This window comes from Aedes albopictus, chromosome 1 (assembly GCF_035046485.1).
Source record: "Aedes albopictus strain Foshan chromosome 1, AalbF5, whole genome shotgun sequence".
NCBI classification, from domain to species: Eukaryota; Metazoa; Arthropoda; class Insecta; order Diptera; family Culicidae; genus Aedes; species Aedes albopictus.
In genome coordinates this window covers 142100842-142120148 of record NC_085136.1, presented here as the reverse complement: position 1 = coordinate 142120148, position 19307 = coordinate 142100842, and the positions used below count along the sequence as shown (strand labels likewise).

The 19307-nt window shown below is 45.4% G+C and overlaps 3 protein-coding genes across 3 annotated transcripts; 2 read left to right on the top strand and 1 right to left on the bottom strand.

Annotated features, from left to right (window-relative positions):
* Positions 1-1096: 1096 nt before the first annotated feature.
* Positions 1097-3600, top strand: LOC134289580 (uncharacterized). Its single transcript, XM_062855596.1, has 3 exons — positions 1097-1489; positions 1551-1610; positions 1669-3600. The coding sequence occupies exon 3, from the start codon at positions 1900-1902 to the stop codon at positions 3598-3600; it is 1701 nt and encodes a 566-aa protein (XP_062711580.1). The 5' UTR covers positions 1097-1489; positions 1551-1610; positions 1669-1899.
* A 462-nt stretch (positions 3601-4062) lies between these two features.
* On the top strand, positions 4063-12338 carry LOC134289576 (uncharacterized). The gene is made up of 2 exons (XM_062855589.1): positions 4063-8950; positions 9009-12338. Exon 1 carries the CDS (start codon positions 4063-4065, stop codon positions 8344-8346), a length of 4284 nt encoding a protein of 1427 aa, XP_062711573.1. The 3' UTR covers positions 8347-8950; positions 9009-12338.
* Positions 11816-13337, bottom strand: LOC109422809 (general odorant-binding protein 99a-like). Its single transcript, XM_019697689.3, has 2 exons — positions 13135-13337; positions 11816-13064 (listed from the first exon to the last, which is right to left on the bottom strand). Exons 1-2 carry the CDS (start codon positions 13177-13179, stop codon positions 12669-12671), a joined length of 441 nt encoding a protein of 146 aa, XP_019553234.1. The 5' UTR covers positions 13180-13337; the 3' UTR covers positions 11816-12668.
* Positions 13338-19307: the final 5970 nt, after the last annotated feature.

The following is a 19307-nucleotide window of genomic DNA, read 5'->3' as shown; positions in this document are numbered from 1 at the left end:
AGTATGTTGCCCTTACTGTGCTAACCGGAGCAATGGAGCACTGGACCTTGTGTTTCTCCGAGACAATCGGCTGCCCTTCTTTAGTCTCACTTGAGGCTAAATAAGGGCGGGATTATGAAGATGCTGTTAATTAGTTTAAATTTTCACCTATATGGTTTCGCGTTATGCGATTTACACAGTGTATTCTGTGTATCCTCGCCTTTGGCGTTTTCCAATCGATACCGATCTGGTTTTGTTGCTGCTGTTCTTTGTTGTGCTGTTGTTGCGAAGAGTTAAATCTTGCCTAGTTTGGGTAGTGGCTACGGTTAGGATAGCTCAGATCAATCTTCAGCATAAAAGAACAGCAACAATCAATCTCTGCAGACTTATGCAAAATGGTTCAGCCCAAGTGGCCTTGGTCCAAGAACCTTACTTTCGTAAGGGAAATTTCTATCTAGGAAACCTTGTGAACCCGGTGTTTGCTACTTTCAGTAAACATGAAATGGCAAACTCACGTGTCATGCCTCGAGCCTGTGTGCTTGTCAACAACGCAATAGTTGCTACACTCATCTCTGAACTAACCACCGGAGATGTATGTGCTATCACAATTGATGTATCTGTTGGAAACCTCAACAAGAAATACGTCTATTGTTCTGTGTATTTACCGCATGATGAACCATCCCCTACGGATGCTTTCAAACAAGTTATCGCATACTGTACTTCAAAAGCCCTTCCGCTTATTGTTGGCAGTGATGCTAATGCTCACCATATCATCTGGGGCAGCTCAGACATTAACTTGAGAGGCTCCAGTTTGATGGAGTACTTAAGTAGTACAGATCTTGCATTGCTTAACATAGGCAACCGCCCAACCTTCATGGTATCTGGTAGAGAGGAAGTGTTGGACATAACGCTTTGCTCTAGTAGAATTAGTCACGAGTTGACCAATTGGCATGTGTCATATGAAGAATTTTTATCTGACCATCGCTACATCTTTTTTGAACATTTAAATGTTACTTCGCAAACACTGCGTTTCAGAAATCCCCGGTCAACAAACTGGGATCTTTTTACTGATTTGGTTGCGACCAAATTTCATGGATACTCACTGTTGCGACCCCTCGGTCGGCGCGTCTCCACACAAGTCAAACGAATAAGGGTCAGCTGTGGTAACGTCAACGTGACATGTAGGTAGCCACCGAGCGATCCGCTCGCCGTTGATGAATTGCAGAAATAATCAAAACAGAAGCTACATGGAATGTGATGTGCAGTGAATGCTAGCCAAATTATTAGAATTCGTTAATCTTATACTGTTATTATTAGCATTAGTAGATCGAACGTGAACTTATGTACTCGATTGAATAGTGTGCTGGTATGCTTTGAATTCGTGGGCCTCATACCTTAATTTGAACTTAAATCTAGTTTTTTCTCTTAGATAACCTATAATTGAAATAGTACGGTGGTAAATCTAATCACAATTAGTTAATACTAAGTTCTAAAACTACAGAACTACTACGTAAGTTGAACATTATTGAAAATTGAACTCCTAACATACTGAACAAGATCTAATTGGACAGGTGGGCAGATCCCTTTGATGCTCTAGTCGTTGCGTCAGTACTTTAGCGAAAGTGGTCCAGGTAAATCTAATTGGAATGAGCCTAGAGATTTTTTAACTAGTAAGCTAATGAATTACAGAGCTAATTCCCGAATCATAAAAGTGGCCAGAAGGAGAAAAACCAAACCGAAATAAGAAAACTAAACGTGAGTCCCACAACCTTTGTAATTTATGCCTGCCTATTCAATTTTTGCTATATTACAGGATTTTTTTAATACACCACTGCTGTTAAAAACACGGAATTCTTACTTCTGACCGGTTGTCCGCCACATTTTAAAAAAATCGTTTACACGTAATCCTGCATAGCCAGAATGTCTAATCGATCCCATGAACCCGAAGCCACTCCACAAACTCAGGGAATCCAGAGCTCCACGCCTACAGACAAATGCAAGATCTGCCAGAGGGCGGACCAAGGTCGTTTGTGGAAATGCAACATATGTCGTAATTGGAATCACCCCGCCTGCATTGGTATAGAGTCGACTAATGAGAACGATAAATTCGTATGCCCCCAATGCCAGCCGCTAACTGGTGCACTGAAACATACCTTCGTAGCACCTCCTGTAGTAGTGCCTGCAAGCACAACCCCAATTGAATACGTGAATATGTCGTGGTCGCAGATATCTCCAGTCACTACTCTAACGTCGACGACGCCCATGTTCGTGCCGCCTAACACAGTTGTAGACTCACGGACCATAATGCCACGATACTCTATTGCTCCGTCATCCTCGTGTCCCTCTCCGTTTCCTCCGACTAATCAGGCCTTCAGAAATACATTCCCGATTCTGTCCAACCTCGCTCAAGCTTTGCCACCGTATCAATTGCCGTCATACCCCGCGGCGATAAACCAACCTTGTTCGAGGTCGCAGTTCATATCACCAGGTGTTATTGTATCCATTGGAGACGCAATGGGAGCACCAACAGTATTGCCTCCGCCAAGCGTTGCAATACAATGCACAAATAACGCTCAACCGGTACACCCATTGACAATAACCCAACCGTACTCGACGACACAGTTTGTCCCACCGGGTACCGCACACCTTGAAGAAGCCATGGTATCCTCTGAACAGCTTTCGTCAAGTCTCCCAAATCAACAACCAGCGATGCACAACCCACCTTCAATATTGCGTGGTGCAATACCATCAGCTGTAATTGTATCTAGTGGGGAACCTATTCCAACAGCCCCGACGATGTTGCCTCCGAGTGATGCGCGGAACAACCAATCCTTAGTTCGAGCGGATGCCAGAAGTCAAGTCTCAAAGGCTACAGGTTCCAGATTATCTACGAGACAGCAACAGAAGCAATTGGAGTTGGAACTGCTCGATGAACAAAGGAAGCTGCAAGAAGAGGAGGAAGCCAACAAGCGTGAATATCTTCGAAAGCGGTACGAACTGTTGCAAGAAATGGCCAGCGAAACATCGTCAACTTCCGGCGTTAGTGTTGTAGAGGACGGGCCGAATGAGAAGGTCAACGCATGGCTGCAAAGTGGAATACCAAATCGCAACATGACGCAAACTTTGGCGACGTCCCAGGTGCAATATTTCGGGCCTACTGGACCAGCATCCGGTGTACCACGGGACGCAACAGGAAACTTAATGGGCAATATAACACGTAGCAGTCAACAAGAGTGTAGGCAGCAACATGCACTGCACGACGATAGCCGAGCTCCAACAAGAAGTATCCGGTTCGCCAACACTGGTGAACCTAATTTTGATCCGGTGCAGCGATCAACACCAAGGCACATATCAACGCGGTCAGAATATGGAAACAATCTGACACACAATCAAGTAGCTGCACGCCAGGCGATCTCGCGAGAGCTTCCCATATTCGACGGTTCACCAGAGGAATGGCCCTTATTCTACTCCACGTTTAACTCAACTACCGAAATGTGCGGATATACTCAGGAAGAAAATCTGATACGTCTTCAAAAAGGCCTCAAGGGGAAAGCATACGATGCAGTAAAGTGTAGGTTGATGCATCCCGCTAACGTCCCTGGAATTATTGCCACGCTTTAGATGCTGTACGGGAACCCCGAGGTTATTATCCACATCCTTATATCGAAGATAAACGCTGCTCCTGCTCCCAAAGCCGATAAACTCGATACTGTCATTGAATTCGCCTTGACAGTTCAAAACCTATGTGCAACTATTGAAGCATGTGAGCTTCTGGAGTACTCTTACAACGTCGTACTTCTGAGAGAGCTGGTCGACAAACTCCCTTCAGCACTAAAGCTTGACTGGGCAAAGCACCGACGAACTCTACCGACTGTTCATCTTTCCGCGTTTGCTGATTGGCTCTACGACCTCGCTGAAACTGTGTGTCCAATCGCATCACTTTCTGGTTCACGTAGCGGTAAAAGTGGACAGGCATTTCTAAATGCCTACAGTGCTGAAACTGACGCCTTGTCTACGCCGGACTGTAGCTCTAACACGTCTACCATTTCTACGAAAACGTGTCCAGCATGTAAAGGTAACTGCATGAACCTCGAAAAGTGTCAGCGTTTCCTAGATTTCGGATACAATGCTAGGTGGACAACGATTAAAGAATCCGGGATATGCCGAAAATGTTTAAAAAAACATAAGGGGCCGTGCAAACTTCAACAACCCTGTGGGAAAAGTGGCTGCACGTTCAAACACCACCCGTTACTTCACAACAGTCAACGTGATGGGGCAGCGTCCACCCAACACCAGGAGCGAGAAGAGAACAACTCAACGCCAAAAACTCCAGATGAAAGAAACTGCCATGCTCATCACAGCTCCATTACAAGGACGTTGTTCCGTGTCGTTCCAGTTATGTTGTACAGTCGCGATAAAGTCCTCAAGACGTACGCCTTTTTGGACGATGGATCGTCATGGACTCTGATGGACGCAGGACTTGCCGTAGAACTGGGTCTGGACGGAAAACTTGAACCAATTTGTTTGAGATGGACCGGAGATAAACACCGGTACGAAAATTCGTCTAGAATGGTGGAGGTTGATATATCCGGAACAGGCGAAAACTCCAAAAGGTACCCCTTGCGAGATGTTCACACGGTCCCAAACCTCGGTCTCTTCCACCAAACACTCAGTATGGATGATCTAGTCCGGCAGTATCGTCACCTTAAAGGAATCCCTGCCGTATCATACGACAATGTTCAACCACGTTTGCTCATCGGAGTGAACAATGCTAATCTCGGGCATCCACAAAAAGGGAGAGAAGGAGGCATGTGCGAACCACTAGCTACGAAGACTCGTCTCGGTTGGATCATTCATGGCGGTTCAGATGGCAGCGAGTTTACAGGACATCATAGTTGGACTGCTAGCGCTTGTAACGAAGACAGTAACGAAAACCTACACCAGAAAATGCAGGAATACTTCTCTTTGGATAGTCTAGGTATAACCAAACCAGAGCACCTTATAATGTCTGCGGAGGATCAACGAGCACAAGACATTCTGCGTACAATGTTCAGGACAGAGAGCGGTCGATTCGTTACACGCTTGTTGTGGAGATTCGACGAATTTCGGCTTCCCAATAGTAAACCAGTGGCACTTCAGCGACTTAGATGTCTCGATGCTAGACTTAAAAGGGAACCCAAGTTAGCTCAAGCGATGCAACAAAAGATCAATGACTATTTGAAAGAAGGATACATCCGAAAGTTGACCAATATGGAGCTGGTACAACCAACGGCACGAGTTTGGTATCTTCCAATTTTCCCTGTGTTTAACCCAAACAAACCAGGGAAGCTAAGGATCGTCTGGGACGCGGCGGCGAAAACGCAAGGCATATCGCTGAACACAATGCTCCTTAAAGGACCAGACCAACTAGTTTCATTAAACTCTGTCCTGTATCAGTTCAGGGAGAACAAGGTGGCCATCTGTGGAGACATCAAGGAGATGTTCCACCAAACACTTATACATAGAGACGATCAGAACTGCCAACGTTTTTTGTGGAGAGAACATCCGGGTGATTTGGAACCCAGTACATTCGTTATGCAGGTCATGACCTTTGGAGCGTCCTGCTCACCCAGCTGCTCTCAATACGCTAAGAATACGAACGCAAAAGAGCACGAAGTCGAATTTCCCAAAGCTGCAGAAACAATAATAAAAAAGCACTATGTGGATGACATGCTGGAAAGCGTGGAAACCGCAGCCGAAGCAATCCAGCTGGCTGAGGATGTCCGACACGTACACGCTCAGGCGGGATACACCATGCGGAACTGGCTCTCCAACTCTTCAACGGTTTTTGACGCACTACGTGTTGATGGAGGATACGAAAAGAGCCTGAATCTAACGTCAGAGCTGGCGACCGAAAAAATTTTGGGCATGTGGTGGTGCACGGCGACCGATACGTTCACATACAAGTTGTCTGCGAAACACGATACAGAGTTGTTGGCCGGGACGCGTAAACCAACCAAGCGGGAGATGTTGCGGACTCTGATGGCTATTTTCGATCCACTGGGGCTCGTTTCGAATCTACTGATTCTCCTGAAAATACTTCTCCAGGAAGTTTGGCGATCCTCTATCGGTTGGGATGATGAAATACCAGATGCCCTCAACGATAAATGGGAGTTGTGGCTACGATACCTTCCGATGGTACAATCGGTGAGAATACCACGCTGCTACCGGGATACGATCAGCTACGGGGAAGACACGAATGTTCAGCTGCACACCTTTGTAGACGCTAGCGAGTTCGGATATGCAGCTGTCATATATCTACGTTTCGAACAACAGGGCAAGGTGGAATGCGCGATAGTTTCTGCCAAAGCAAGAGTCGCACCGCTACGGTTTATCTCCATTCCACGACTAGAACTACAGGCAGCTGTAATCGGCTCGAGACTGGCAGACACCGTTGTAGGTTCACTTTCGTTCAAGATCGACAAACGCATCTACTGGACAGATTCACGTGATGTTCTATGTTGGATTCGATCAGACCATCGGCGTTACTCACAGTTCGTTGCATTCCGCGTAAGCGAACTTCTCGAAACTACAACGGCGTCCAGTTGGCGGTGGGTAAGCTCTAAAGATAACGTAGCAGATGAAGCTACCAAGTGGCAGCGACAACCGGATCTAGGAAGCAGTAGCAGATGGTTCAATGGACCGGAATTTCTCTATCAAAATTCCGAAAACTGGCCAACTGAGCCTTCGCATGATAGAACTACAAAAGAGGAACTGCGCTCGCACCTACTTCACCACGGTACGGGGCCGATATCCGTAATTGACTTCAACTGCTACGGTACATGGGAAAAACTCCTTCGTGTGACTGCTAGATTGTTCAGGTATGTGCACAATCTCCGCCAAACCGTCATCGGACAAGACCGCAAAGGTGGTCCACTATCAAGGTCAGAACTACAACGCGCTTCACTCTACGTCTACCGCCAAGTACAACAAGAAGTGTATACCGACGAGATGAGTTTACTGTCCAGTTCTGAGCAGCATCAACTTCCCAAAACAAGTCCTATCTACTCGTTTACACCATTCCTAGATGAGCACGGAATAATCAGAATGCGGGGTAGAATAGGAAATTGCGAGTTTGCAACGATGGATGCTAAAAACCCCATAATTCTGCCCAAAAAACATTGGGTAACCAAATTACTCGTATCATACTATCACGTGCTGTATCATCATAGCAATCACGAAACGGTAATAAATGAACTGCGCCAGGTATACCGTATTCCTCAGCTAAGAGTGTTATACAAAAGCGTGAAATCTGGCTGCCAAGTATGTAAAAACCTAAAGGCTATTCCAAATCCTCCTATGATGGGTGATCTACCGAGTGCTAGGCTAGCGGCGTTCTCAAGGCCATTTTCGTTTATTGGCGTGGACTATTTCGGGCCAATGTATGTTACAGTTGGACGGAGACTTGAGAAAAGATGGGGTGTACTGATAACGTGCCTGACTGTGCGAGCTATTCACGTTGAGATTGCACATTCCCTAAATGCTGATTCGTGCATCATGGCCTTACGAAACTTTATGGCTAGACGTGGCGTACCGTCTCGAATCTTCAGCGACCGTGGTACTAACTTCGTTGCGGCTAATAAAGAACTTGAAGCAGCATTGAAGGAGATGAATCAAGAGCATGTTATTCGAGAAATTGTGAGTCCTCATACCGAGTGGGAGTTCCTGCCCCCTGCATCTCCACACATGGGTGGTAGCTGGGAACGGCTCGTCCGCTCGGTAAAAACGAACCTACAGAAGATGAAACCCCAACGTAATCCGTCCGATGAATCCTTGCGCAATACACTCATCGAAATAGAGAATACTGTAAACTCTAGACCATTAACGTTTGTGCCTATAGATGACCCTGATGCCCCAGTTCTGACTCCGAACCACTTTCTATTGGGGTCATCCAGCGGATTGAAACCTGCAGCACCCCTGGACGATAGTAGTCGTTCTCTGAGACGGGCATGGCGAGCCTCACAAGCAGAGGCGAATCTTTTTTGGCGTAGGTGGCTGCGAAGCTATCTTCCGGAGCTGACCAAAAGATCTAAGTGGTTCAATAAGGTCGAGTCGATTAGTATGAATGATGTCGTGGTGGTGGTGGATCCCGGACTTCCTCGGAACTGTTGGCCTCTCGGGCGTGTCATCTCCATCAAAACCAGCAAGGACAATCAAGTCAGAACAGCAACTGTCCAGACCAGAAGTGGAATCTACGAGCGTCCGGCCACGAAGTTAGCAGTACTTGATGTTCGACGCGATGGACCAGTAAGCCAGGAACCTGGCGTACCCGGGGGGGGCTGTTGCGACCCCTCGGTCGGCGCGTCTCCACACAAGTCAAACGAATAAGGGTCAGCTGTGGTAACGTCAACGTGACATGTAGGTAGCCACCGAGCGATCCGCTCGCCGTTGATGAATTGCAGAAAAAATCAAAACAGAAGCTACATAGAATGTGATGTGCAGTGAATGCTAGCCAAATTATTAGAATTCGTTAATCTTATACTGTTATTATTAGCATTAGTAGATCGAACGTGAACTTATGTACTCGATTGAATAGTGTGCTGGTATGCTTTGAATTCGTGGGCCTCATACCTTAATTTGAACTTAAATCTAGTTTTTTCTCTTAGATAACCTATAATTGAAATAGTACGGTGGTAAATCTAATCACAATTAGTTAATACTAAGTTCTAAAACTACAGAACTACTACGTAAGTTGAACATTATTGAAAATTGAACTCCTAACATACTGAACAAGATCTAATTGGACAGGTGGGCAGATCCCTTTGATGCTCTAGTCGTTGCGTCAGTACTTTAGCGAAAGTGGTCCAGGTAAATCTAATTGGAATGAGCCTAGAGATTTTTTAACTAGTAAGCTAATGAATTACAGAGCTAATTCCCGAATCATAAAAGTGGCCAGAAGGAGAAAAACCAAACCGAAATAAGAAAACTAAACGTGAGTCCCACAACCTTTGTAATTTATGCCTGCCTATTCAATTTTTGCTATATTACAGGATTTTTTTAATACACCACTGCTATTAAAAACACGGAATTCTTACTTCTGACCGGTTGTCCGCCACACTCACCATCCATTGACACTCCTAGTGATTTAGTTGATGCCGTTGATACTACAACGACCTTCATCATGGAAGCTTTTGAAGAAGCATGCCCTCTACGGTCTGTGAAGATCGCAAGAGGAACCCCTTGGTGGAACTCTGATCTGGCGAAACTCAGGAAACAATGTAGAAAGAGTTGGAACAGACGACGTTCGGCTGGTTCGGAGGCTTTCAGGTCGGCTCGCAAGGCCTACAGGAAAGCTCTCCGGTCTGCTGAACCTTTGCACAAATGTTTCCAGTTTGAGTGAGGTCAGTCGGTTAAATAAAATCTAAGGATTTCCGGGTGAACGAACTTCGTTTGCCAAATGGCGATCTGACTTCCTCTGATGAGGAAGTTCTGGAATGCTTATTCAGCACACACTTCCCTGGATGTGTGGATATCACATCTTCGGATGAATCTGATGTCTTTTCTTGTAGTTACGATTCCCTGGCTTCGGCTCGGAGTATTATAACTTTAGAATCGATTGAATGGGCACTTAATAGCTTCGCTCCTTTCAAATCTCCTGGGGCAGATGGGATTTATCCTATTTTGCTTCAGAAGGGATTTGATTATTTCAAACATGTTTTTAAAAAAAAATACTTGTTTGCAGTTTTGCTACAGGATATATTCCCAAATCCTGGTGGGATATTACTGTGAAGTTTATTCCGAAAGTGGGTCGTGCGTCGTATGAAGAAGCAAAGAGTTTCAGACCTATCAGTTTGACCTCTTTTCTTCTGAAATGCTTAGAACGCATTGTGGATCATCACATCCGTGATGTTCATCTGGCCAACGTGCCTCTTCATGTGAACCAACATGCCTACCAATCTGGTAAGTCTACTGTGACTCTTTTACACAAGGTTGTTTACGATATCGAGAAAGCATTCGCTCAAAAGCAATCTTGTTTGGGTGTTTTCTTAGATATCGACGGTGCCTTTGACAACGTGCCTTTCGATGCCATATTGAAAGCCGCACGGAGTCATGGTATATCTCCAATGATTTCCAATTGGATTCATCAAATGTTCAAAAACCGATATCTCTTCTCGACGTTGCGTCTAGCAGGGATTAGGAAATTGAGTGTTTGTGGCTGCCCCCAAGGGGGAATCTTGTCACCGCTTTTGTGGAATCTCGTAGCAGATACGCTATTGAGGCAAGTCAATAATAGCGGGTTTCTTACTTATGGTTTTGCCGACGACTACCTAGCATTGTTAGTTGGTATGTGTATAACCACCCTTTTTGACCTGATGCAAAGCGCCCTTCAGGTAGTTGAGGGTTGGTGTCGCCAATATGGCCTTTCGGTTAATCCGAGTAAAACATCTATTGTTCTTTTTACGGAAAGGCGAAACCGTAATGGTGTTCGACCTTTACGTCTCTTTGATTCTGAAATTAATGTGACTGAACAGGTAAAGTACGTTGGAGTCATTCTTGATTTCAAGCTTTCCTGGACACCTCACATTGAGTTCAGAATCAAGAAAGCTTGTATGGCCTTCGGGCAATGCCGGCGAACCTTTGGTACAACTTGGGGTCTAAAACCCAAGTATATCAAATGGATCTACACAACTGTTGTTCGGCCTATATTGGCCTATGGATGTCTCGTGTGGTGGCAAAATGGCGAAATGATAGCGGTCCAATCAAAGTTAGGCCATCTCCAAAGGATGTGCTTAATGGCGATGTCTGGAGCGTTCTCTTCAACTCCCACGGCAGCGCTCGAAGTTCTCTTTGACGTTGCTCCACTACACATTCATCTCAAACAAGAAACACTTTCTTGCACTTACCGTCTACGGGTACTCGGTCTACTAGAGGAAACTCCTGTGAACCGCACATCAACACACACCTCCTTGTTTCCACTTTTGGTGAATTGGGACAAAATTGTCCTTGCTCCAAGTGATCTTACAATTGCTTGTAATTTTCCATATAGGACATTTTCCACGAAATTCCCTTCCCGGGAAGAGTGGACATCTGGTTATCTGGAAAGAAGTATTTCAGACGGCATCGTATGTTACACTGATGGCTCCCTTCTCGAAGGTCGAGCAGGTGCTGGTGTTTATTCTCGTGAGCTAAGGCTGTATCAGTCTTACTCACTTGGTAGACACTGCACCGTTTTTCAGGCCGAAATCTTTGCTCTTATGTGCGGAGTGCAATCAGCACTTCAGCAGCACATAATGGGCAAAGTAATATACTTCTGTTCAGATAGCCAGGCTGCTATTAAAGCACTTGCTTCAGCCAACTCCAGGTCGAAGATAGTTTTCGCTTGTCGAACTCAAATCGAGGAGCTGAATTCAGCAAACGCTGTTCACCTTCCAAGGGTGGTGAAGTATCTTACAAATCTGTCAAAGCAGAACTGCAGCATTCTGGTCAAAGCATTGACTGGCCACTGCCGACTCAGCTATCACATGGCGAATATTCAGCAAGCTGATTCATTTGCATGTGATAGCTGTGAATCCGATTATGGAACTTTGCGTTAGTATCCTCTTCCAGGGTACTTTTCCTATTTCCCTACCTGTCCTTATCCCCATCTCTATCCTTATTTCCTTCCTTTTCCTTCAGGTAGATGATGAAATAGGCTATTATTTTGGCGATGGCACAAATGTCCCAAATGGAGGATAACGTGCCTCTGGAGCCGGCCTTCTGAAACCTTCTGATACCTTCTGTAAAGGCGCATTTCATCTGCTTATTAGTTACTTCGGATATCAAATGAGTATCGCTTAAACTTGCATTCCAGAAAGAGTTGTTTTGGAAAAACAGCCTATCATTTATGTATGAAAGACTGTGTTTATTTGTTTATCAGGTGCAATAATGAAGTATCCTATTATTTTTTCATCTTCTTTTAGCAACTCTGTATCATCGGAGGATTGTACACAAACTTTGTGTTTTGCTAGAAATATTTCTACAGTACGACTGTCAAAGCTGTCGCCTTGGTCTATTATCTATTCACTTATTTGTTTATTCAGTAATCTCAGTCACTATATTGAAGTTTTTATCTCTTCATGTCATTTTATTTAATTTTATCATTTTACTAATGATTTCTAAAACTGTTTTGGTAATTCCATTACAATGCACAACTGCAACATGTTTAACTCAAGAAAGACAAATCTCAAAAGTTAATAATCTTTCTCGAATACGCTTATAAAAGTTATCATTCTGAACTATGACCTATGTAGACATGAATATAATAAAATAATGATTTACAGTCGTATAAAGTCTTATGAGTGTTAACTGATAATGCAAACGCACGCAACAGCTGCCGATCCCCTTGGGAGCAAAAAAAAAAAACGGTTGTTATTACAGGATCGTTCATTTGGATTTCCCCAAACAACTGAGCATTGCCGCAAACGCCCTAATCACGTGACTACGCTGCTCATCCCAGAGAGCGCTGACATCTGCAACTGCTGCGTACGATGAAGAACGGAAATGTGGCGTGATCGGCTACTTATTACTCTATCACAATATGGTATAATAAAATAAAGCGCGGTGGCCTCTTTGTTCTTATCAAACTAAGGAAATTGAATGCTCTCCCCATCGATGGCACAAATTTTTGGTGTAAAATCGTTCCGAGGCACGCCGTTCAGCGGCGGCATCTTTCAAGTGTTTATCGATCCGGGTGACTTCATCAGCAGAAGGTTACTATTCTGGATGCACTGATACAGCGCATAGGCCCGCTCGCAAACATCCTCGGGATCCATTTCCATGTCTTGGTAGGCGCAGTTGAGGATTTCACCGCGAATTTCCTTGGTGGAAGACACCGACGCGAACTTCATCTGCCTAACGAGACGACCTACGTGCGGACCGCGCTTGTCATTGAACAGTCCCATCCTGTTCATGATGCACTTAATGACACACTTGGCCGAGTCCTGGTCGGGGAAGTCGAACAGGCCGAATTCTTCCTGTAGATCATCCTGCATGTTCAGAATCTTGATGCATTTGTTTCGATTGCGCAGAAGGTCATCGACCGTCTGAAGCCTCCATCCCGCAGATGCCTGCAAAAGGTTCAATCAAACTCAAAGTTTATCCCTAAATTAACACGCAGAAAGTATCCATCTCACTTACCGCAGCTATTAGGCTCGTTAACACGATGATCCACTCAATCTGCATAATTTGGCTGTTTGTTTCGCACGTCTGCTCGCTCACACGCTGCAAATCTTTTTGAGGGGATCGTCGTCGTCGGTCGAGTCTGGTCAGCGAGATTGTACATTCATTCAAATGGAACTCACCACACGACGCGTGATGCCGGCTGTTGTGGGACAGTGGTTTCCAGACATCGTACTTGGTGTAAGTTAAAATCCATTCTATTATACTCATGTTTGTTACTTAAACTTATCTTACATTGATTAAGGGCGCGAAGTACGTCATCAGCATTATTGAAAGCTCGCTCAAAATTTCAGAGTGATAAAACTCAGTCGCCAAAGCGCATATTTGTATGAAAATGTATCATCCCATATGCTCACTCGTGGTGAGTGTGATGATACATTTTCTGCTGCGTGGCTGCAGAATTGCCCGTTTTTTATCACTTCAAAAACGCGAGGCAAACAATCATTGAAAATTGAACAGTCCATGATTCCTATGAAAATTCTGTGATGCACCAAATCACCTTAAGAAAGTCCACGATCATTACACCACGATCGACCTTCAGCAACCTAATACATTTCGGTGGCAATCAATCTCATGTTCGGCATGGCACTATTTGCCAACCTCTATACCTACAACACAGCGAATGCAGACAGAAATAGCTGGGAACACCGCTAGCCGCTGGCTGCTGATTATCTGTTTGTTTGGTGTTGGTGTCCATGTGATGATGACACAGGCGACGAGACTCGGTCGGTAGGACCGGCCCGTATGAATATGTAGCAAGTGTATACAAACTAGTGTACCGCACGTTATCAATATCGTTGGGAGGTCAATGGAGTCGGGAGAACCGAAGAGATTTGTATTGAACTGGATGAGATCACTTAATGAACAAATTACAATAATGTGTGTTTCAGAAGCTTGTAGAGCCTACTGTTTACGATATACATATTTTTGTGAATGGGAGTACAGTTAACATTCATATGTTTAACTAGCCAAGCCGTCCCTATAGTGTTGGTTCTTCAGTTAGATCGAATGATGCAACGGATAAGAATGAAAGAGACGAATAATTTGTCTCATCAAATCAGCTGATATCATACCACGCAATTTCTTTCACAATTTCACCACTTGACCACGCGTCTCTAGCCGAAGCAACATCATGTGATTTGATGCATGATGCGAACAAGATGTGCTTCAGAATTGAAAACCATGTCAGAGGCCGGCTAGTGAAAACAAAATTGTTTTCACTCTAATTGGGAATGATTGCCTACACACACTGATTTAAGGTGAATATAGAACGTGGCTAGAACCAAGTATCGCACTAAGCTGAAAAGTTGATCGATTGGTCACCACTAGCGGGTGACCAATCGATCAACTTTTCAGCTCGGTGCGATGTTTGGTTCCTAAGATTTGTGCTTTCGAAAATTCTAGGTGTGGCTTCGTTCTATATTCACCTTAACGGTCTATTTGACAATTTGCTTGTTGGTCGATTACCCAGCGGTGGCACTCGCATTGGTTTTGCTTGAGGTTGACGTTTGGCCGTCCTACCGTCCTCTAGTTCATGATTGGCCATACTAAGCCAATATGCACAGGGGAGGACACAAACCGGACAACTTCGTCCAGAGGATGTGTAGGGATGAGTTTGGCTGGAACGCCGTTTCAACGGCTATTACCCACATCGTCTGGGAGCTACAGAGGAGGTGGCGCGTGGACTCGGAGGATGGCTAGTCCAGATGCAGTACAAGAGGTGGTCCAGGGGTTCGGAGTCTGCTTCGTAGGTCATACCGGTGCCCTGCGGTCGAGATCGACCCTTACAGCGATTAAGTGGCCGCGGAGAGGAAGTCCCGGTAGCGGTGCTGTCGTGGCGTCGGTCTACTGGGTTGGATCCGAGCCCGTGGTTGTAAAGGGGTCCCCGGCAAGGGTCGGGGCAGGTGGAGACCCTGCTTTCTGGTGCAGCTGATAGGGCCTGAAGGGTAGTGATACCCTTGCCTTCAGCAGGTCAGATCGGGTTGCACGTGGGCATCAGTTCTTGATGTCTGCATAGCAGTTGTCCGCGGGCGGGGTTGACCCTGCCCGCTTTCCGAGGACAAAGGGAGCGGCGAGGACCACTCGGAAAACTGGCTAAGCGCCATCATGCTACCGTGATGGACTCTCCAAAGCGAGTCATCGATGTTCGTTGCTGCAGGCTACGCAGCTACGCAGCCCCTCTCTGAAGCAATGCCTTCTTGGTGGTTCCGGAGAGACGAAGGGTTTAGTGACCATAGGAATGTGTTTTAGTGGGTCGAGGATAGAGTCCTGACTTTTACTATTGTTGTAGAAGACGGCCTAAACCCCACACTATCCTAACCTTCCTGTTAGGGTGTTTGTTGAGCAGATTTTTCCTCCTATGGTTTAGAAGGAAAAAAAAAAAAAACAGCCAACATGCATCACTTACTATGTTCTGAATCGAAAAGTTTTACGACTGGTCATAATGCTATGCATTATTGAACGCCTATATCACTAAGACAATATGTTTCAAACGAATAGAATACATTTTAAAGAAGGAAAAATCTGTATGAAATTGGTAGTATCCGTAACAAGAACAATCTCCGAAACAACATGACTAGAAAGAATAGCTCATGTTTGAAGAAGGAAATATTAACAATATAAATATTATCAGTTCCTTTCTGTGTTTGTTGGTATGCATCATTAGCCTCCTCACTAATCTCAGTTTCCGAACTAAGGCCCATGCTGAGGGTTACGTGGGCCAAGAAATTTTCATTATAAAATGTTTTTGACTCCCTTTGGCATTGAGCATATTCGTGCCCCTTACATGATATATCAAGCTGAGAAGCACGCTATATCTTAGTTGGGGCGTAACTCAAAGAAAATAAGGAAGTGCTATAACTTGTATATGCATTTTCATATTTTCAGCCTTTTCAATTTTCAGCCTTTTGTTATTTCAGCCTTATGTTACAGTTTTTCAATTTCAGCCTTTCGTATTCAGCCTTTTGTGCATTCAGCCTTATGTTACCATTCCATTTTTTGGGATAGATACCAATATATGACATTTTTTTCAAATATCTCGGAAATCAGTGGAGATATCGCAATTTTGAGCACACATTTGGTCCAACTGGGTTTTAGAATCACCGATTTAGTCTAGAAAAATTATGTTCGAAAATTAAATTTGAAATGTTTTTTGAAAGTTTGTTCTAGCAAAAATTTCACTTGAACCCTTTGCTCTCTCTCTCTTCTTGGCGTAACGTCCTCACTGTGACAAAGCCTGCTTCTCAGCTTAATGTTCTATGAGCACTTCCACAGTTTTTAACTGAGAGCTTCCTCTGCCAATGACCATTTTGCATGTGTATATCGTGTGGCAGGCACGAAGATACTCTATGCCCAAGGAAGTCAAGGAAATTTCCTTTACGAAAAGATCCTGGACCGACCGGGAATCGAACCCGTCACCCTCAGCATGGTCATGCTGAATACCCGTGCGTTTACCGCCTCGGCTATATGGGCCCTTTGCGTCACCCCTAAATATCAACCAAAATCGCTCATTTTTGTACAGCCCACTATTTTTTGAAATTAGACCTAATACCGTATTCATGTATGCAATACGGCTTGAGCAGCGTGATTACTTGGTTTGCTCGATTCTCTTGTAATTTGATCTGCTATGTTTGGAGAGTTGGAGACTTGATGCCTTTTATAAAACTTTGCAAACTGTGCTCGGGCCGCTGCTGGATTCTTGAAGTGTTGATTCATTTCCTTTCGCAGTAGAGATTAGCATTATTTATGAACTTCCTATTTCGACGATAGCTACCAGCGTGAGCAGACCTTATGAGCTTGCTCAACACAAGAGAATCGGATTTGCCGTTGAAATCGCGATGGTAGGGTAAACTTGTCACATGTTATATGACATAGAGTCTTACTGCCGACCTTCGGGGTTAGTATTCTTCTGGCCTTGTGGGTTAGTATGCTCACTTGACGGCTGTCTCACTCGCTTCTGCAAGTGCTTATCACGAGCAGTCGCATCCACCACACCTATTGGATTACCTGCGAAAGCGAAGGCCTCTGTCTGGGTAGTCTTCATAACCTTTACTTTCACCGGTTCCGCCGCTGCTGCAGTCTTCACGAGTTTCACGTGATTCTGCTTGGCATCGACCATCGACTTATGAAGTCGCAACAGGGCCGTTTTCAGGTCCTTACCAATGTTGGACTTCGTGGACGCAAGGTCGATGATCTTGCCAAGCTGCTGCTCAACCACCTCGATTGCGAGCAGTCATTCTCTTTTTTGGTTGATGGCCCTCAACAACCATGCTCCGTCCAGTATCTCCACTGGCTAGTATGCTCCCGCGCTGGAGCTTCCAGCTCCTACTTCCTCGCTTCTCCTTAACGGAGACCTCGCCAACCCACTTCTTTCGAAGGGGTTAGTCTCGCCACTACCACTACCTCCTGTTTGATTTGTTTGTTTATTAGACTTCATAATTAATCCCACGAGTTGCATGATAACGGAGGTCCACCACGCGAAAGCCAAGCATTAACGCGGTAAGGGGTGAAATACTGTGGGGGTGCCCAGATACCCCACAGGCTCCGTTAATGATCGAGTATCTCTTTCACCCCCTTGATCATTCATTCCTCGGCGCGGGTCGCTTGACATCTTGAATTTGGGTTTTTAGCCCTATTCTTAACCGGTGACTACGCGGCTGACTTGCAAGCAGGGGGGTTCGTCAGGTCCCGGGACTGTAATCCCTTCTGCCCTCATCAACCACAGAGTATGGCGAACTATGGGGAGGATCCCACTTGGACGAAGGTTGAGCGGAAGAAGAAGAAAATAAAGCCGCAGGTCGAGGAAACTTGGGACGTTGAACCAAGTCGTACAAGAGAAGATGCCAAGCGCGAGAAAGACGACGCGCTCGTCTTCAAGACCGAATAGTCAAAGTACTTGGACGTCTTGAAGATGATTTGAAGCGACGCCAAGCTCGTGGATCTGGGAGCCGACAACAGTACGCAGTGTAGGTGGCCGCCGCAGCCGTTAGGCAACGGAAGGGGCCGGCAGGGACACAGGTAGCTTTGGTTCAGCTACCTATGGCGGACGTAAAAAAGGCCGTTAAAGTAGGGAGGATCAAGGTAGGCTTGAGCGTATGTCAACTGACATTCCACCAGCCACCGGGGGTTTGTTTCAGATGTCTGGAACCAGGCATGGGAGTGCAAAGGTCCTGACAGGAGCAAACTGTGCTGAAGATGCGGCGCTGAAAGCCATAAGGCACAATGCTGCACGAGTCCACCCATTTATCTGATTTGTATAGGGAAATCTATGGAAAACAGTCACCCAACGGGTGGTCCAAAGTGCCCGCTTTTCAAAAAAGCCGCAGTGAACAAATCACAGTGCAGGTAACGCAGCTGAACCTGAACCACTGTGACGCAGCTCAACAAGTGCTTTGTCAGGCGGTTTCTAAGTGGAGGACGGATATCGCCATCATAGCGGACCCATAGCGAGTACCCGCCGGCAACGGCAATTGTGTTGCGGATTGATCAAGAAAAATGGCGGTGATATGGACGACGGAAAAAAAACCGTCTAGGCAGTTGGTGTCTGCTATCAAAGAGGGCTTCGTGGTCGCTGAAGTAAACGGGGTCTTCTCAGTCTTTAAGTCGAGAACGATTTTATTTCTACTCTTCCGACCTTTCGGCCGAAGGGAGTTCGGCCTTTCTCAAGGGTCGTATAGGCAACAGTGGGGTCGACACTTGAGAAAGACCAAAACCCTTCGGCCGAAATGTCGGGAGAGTAGAAAACAATTTGTTCACGACTTAAATACTGAGAAAGCTGTCGTAACGAAAGATGATATTAGAAATCACATCTTGTCGCTACTGCAATGGTAACCAGAATGACCCGTTCGTTTTCATCCGAGCTTCTCTGCTTTTTTTCTTCCATCGACTCGGCTAAAATCGGAGCTTTCTTGTCCAAGCCACCAAACTAGCGTCGCCGTTCTAGCATTGGGTTCGGCTCAATGAGCTGTCCCACTCATGGTCTCGCTTCAGACAGTTGCAGCAAACCTTCGTTAAGTTTTGCTATTTTATGCCGTTTCCACGCTGATTCGCTCAGGGATGTGACAAATAGTGCGTATTAGAGTGACTGGAAGGGAGAGTGGCGTCATGTTCCCATTTTGACAGGTCTCCTGCTC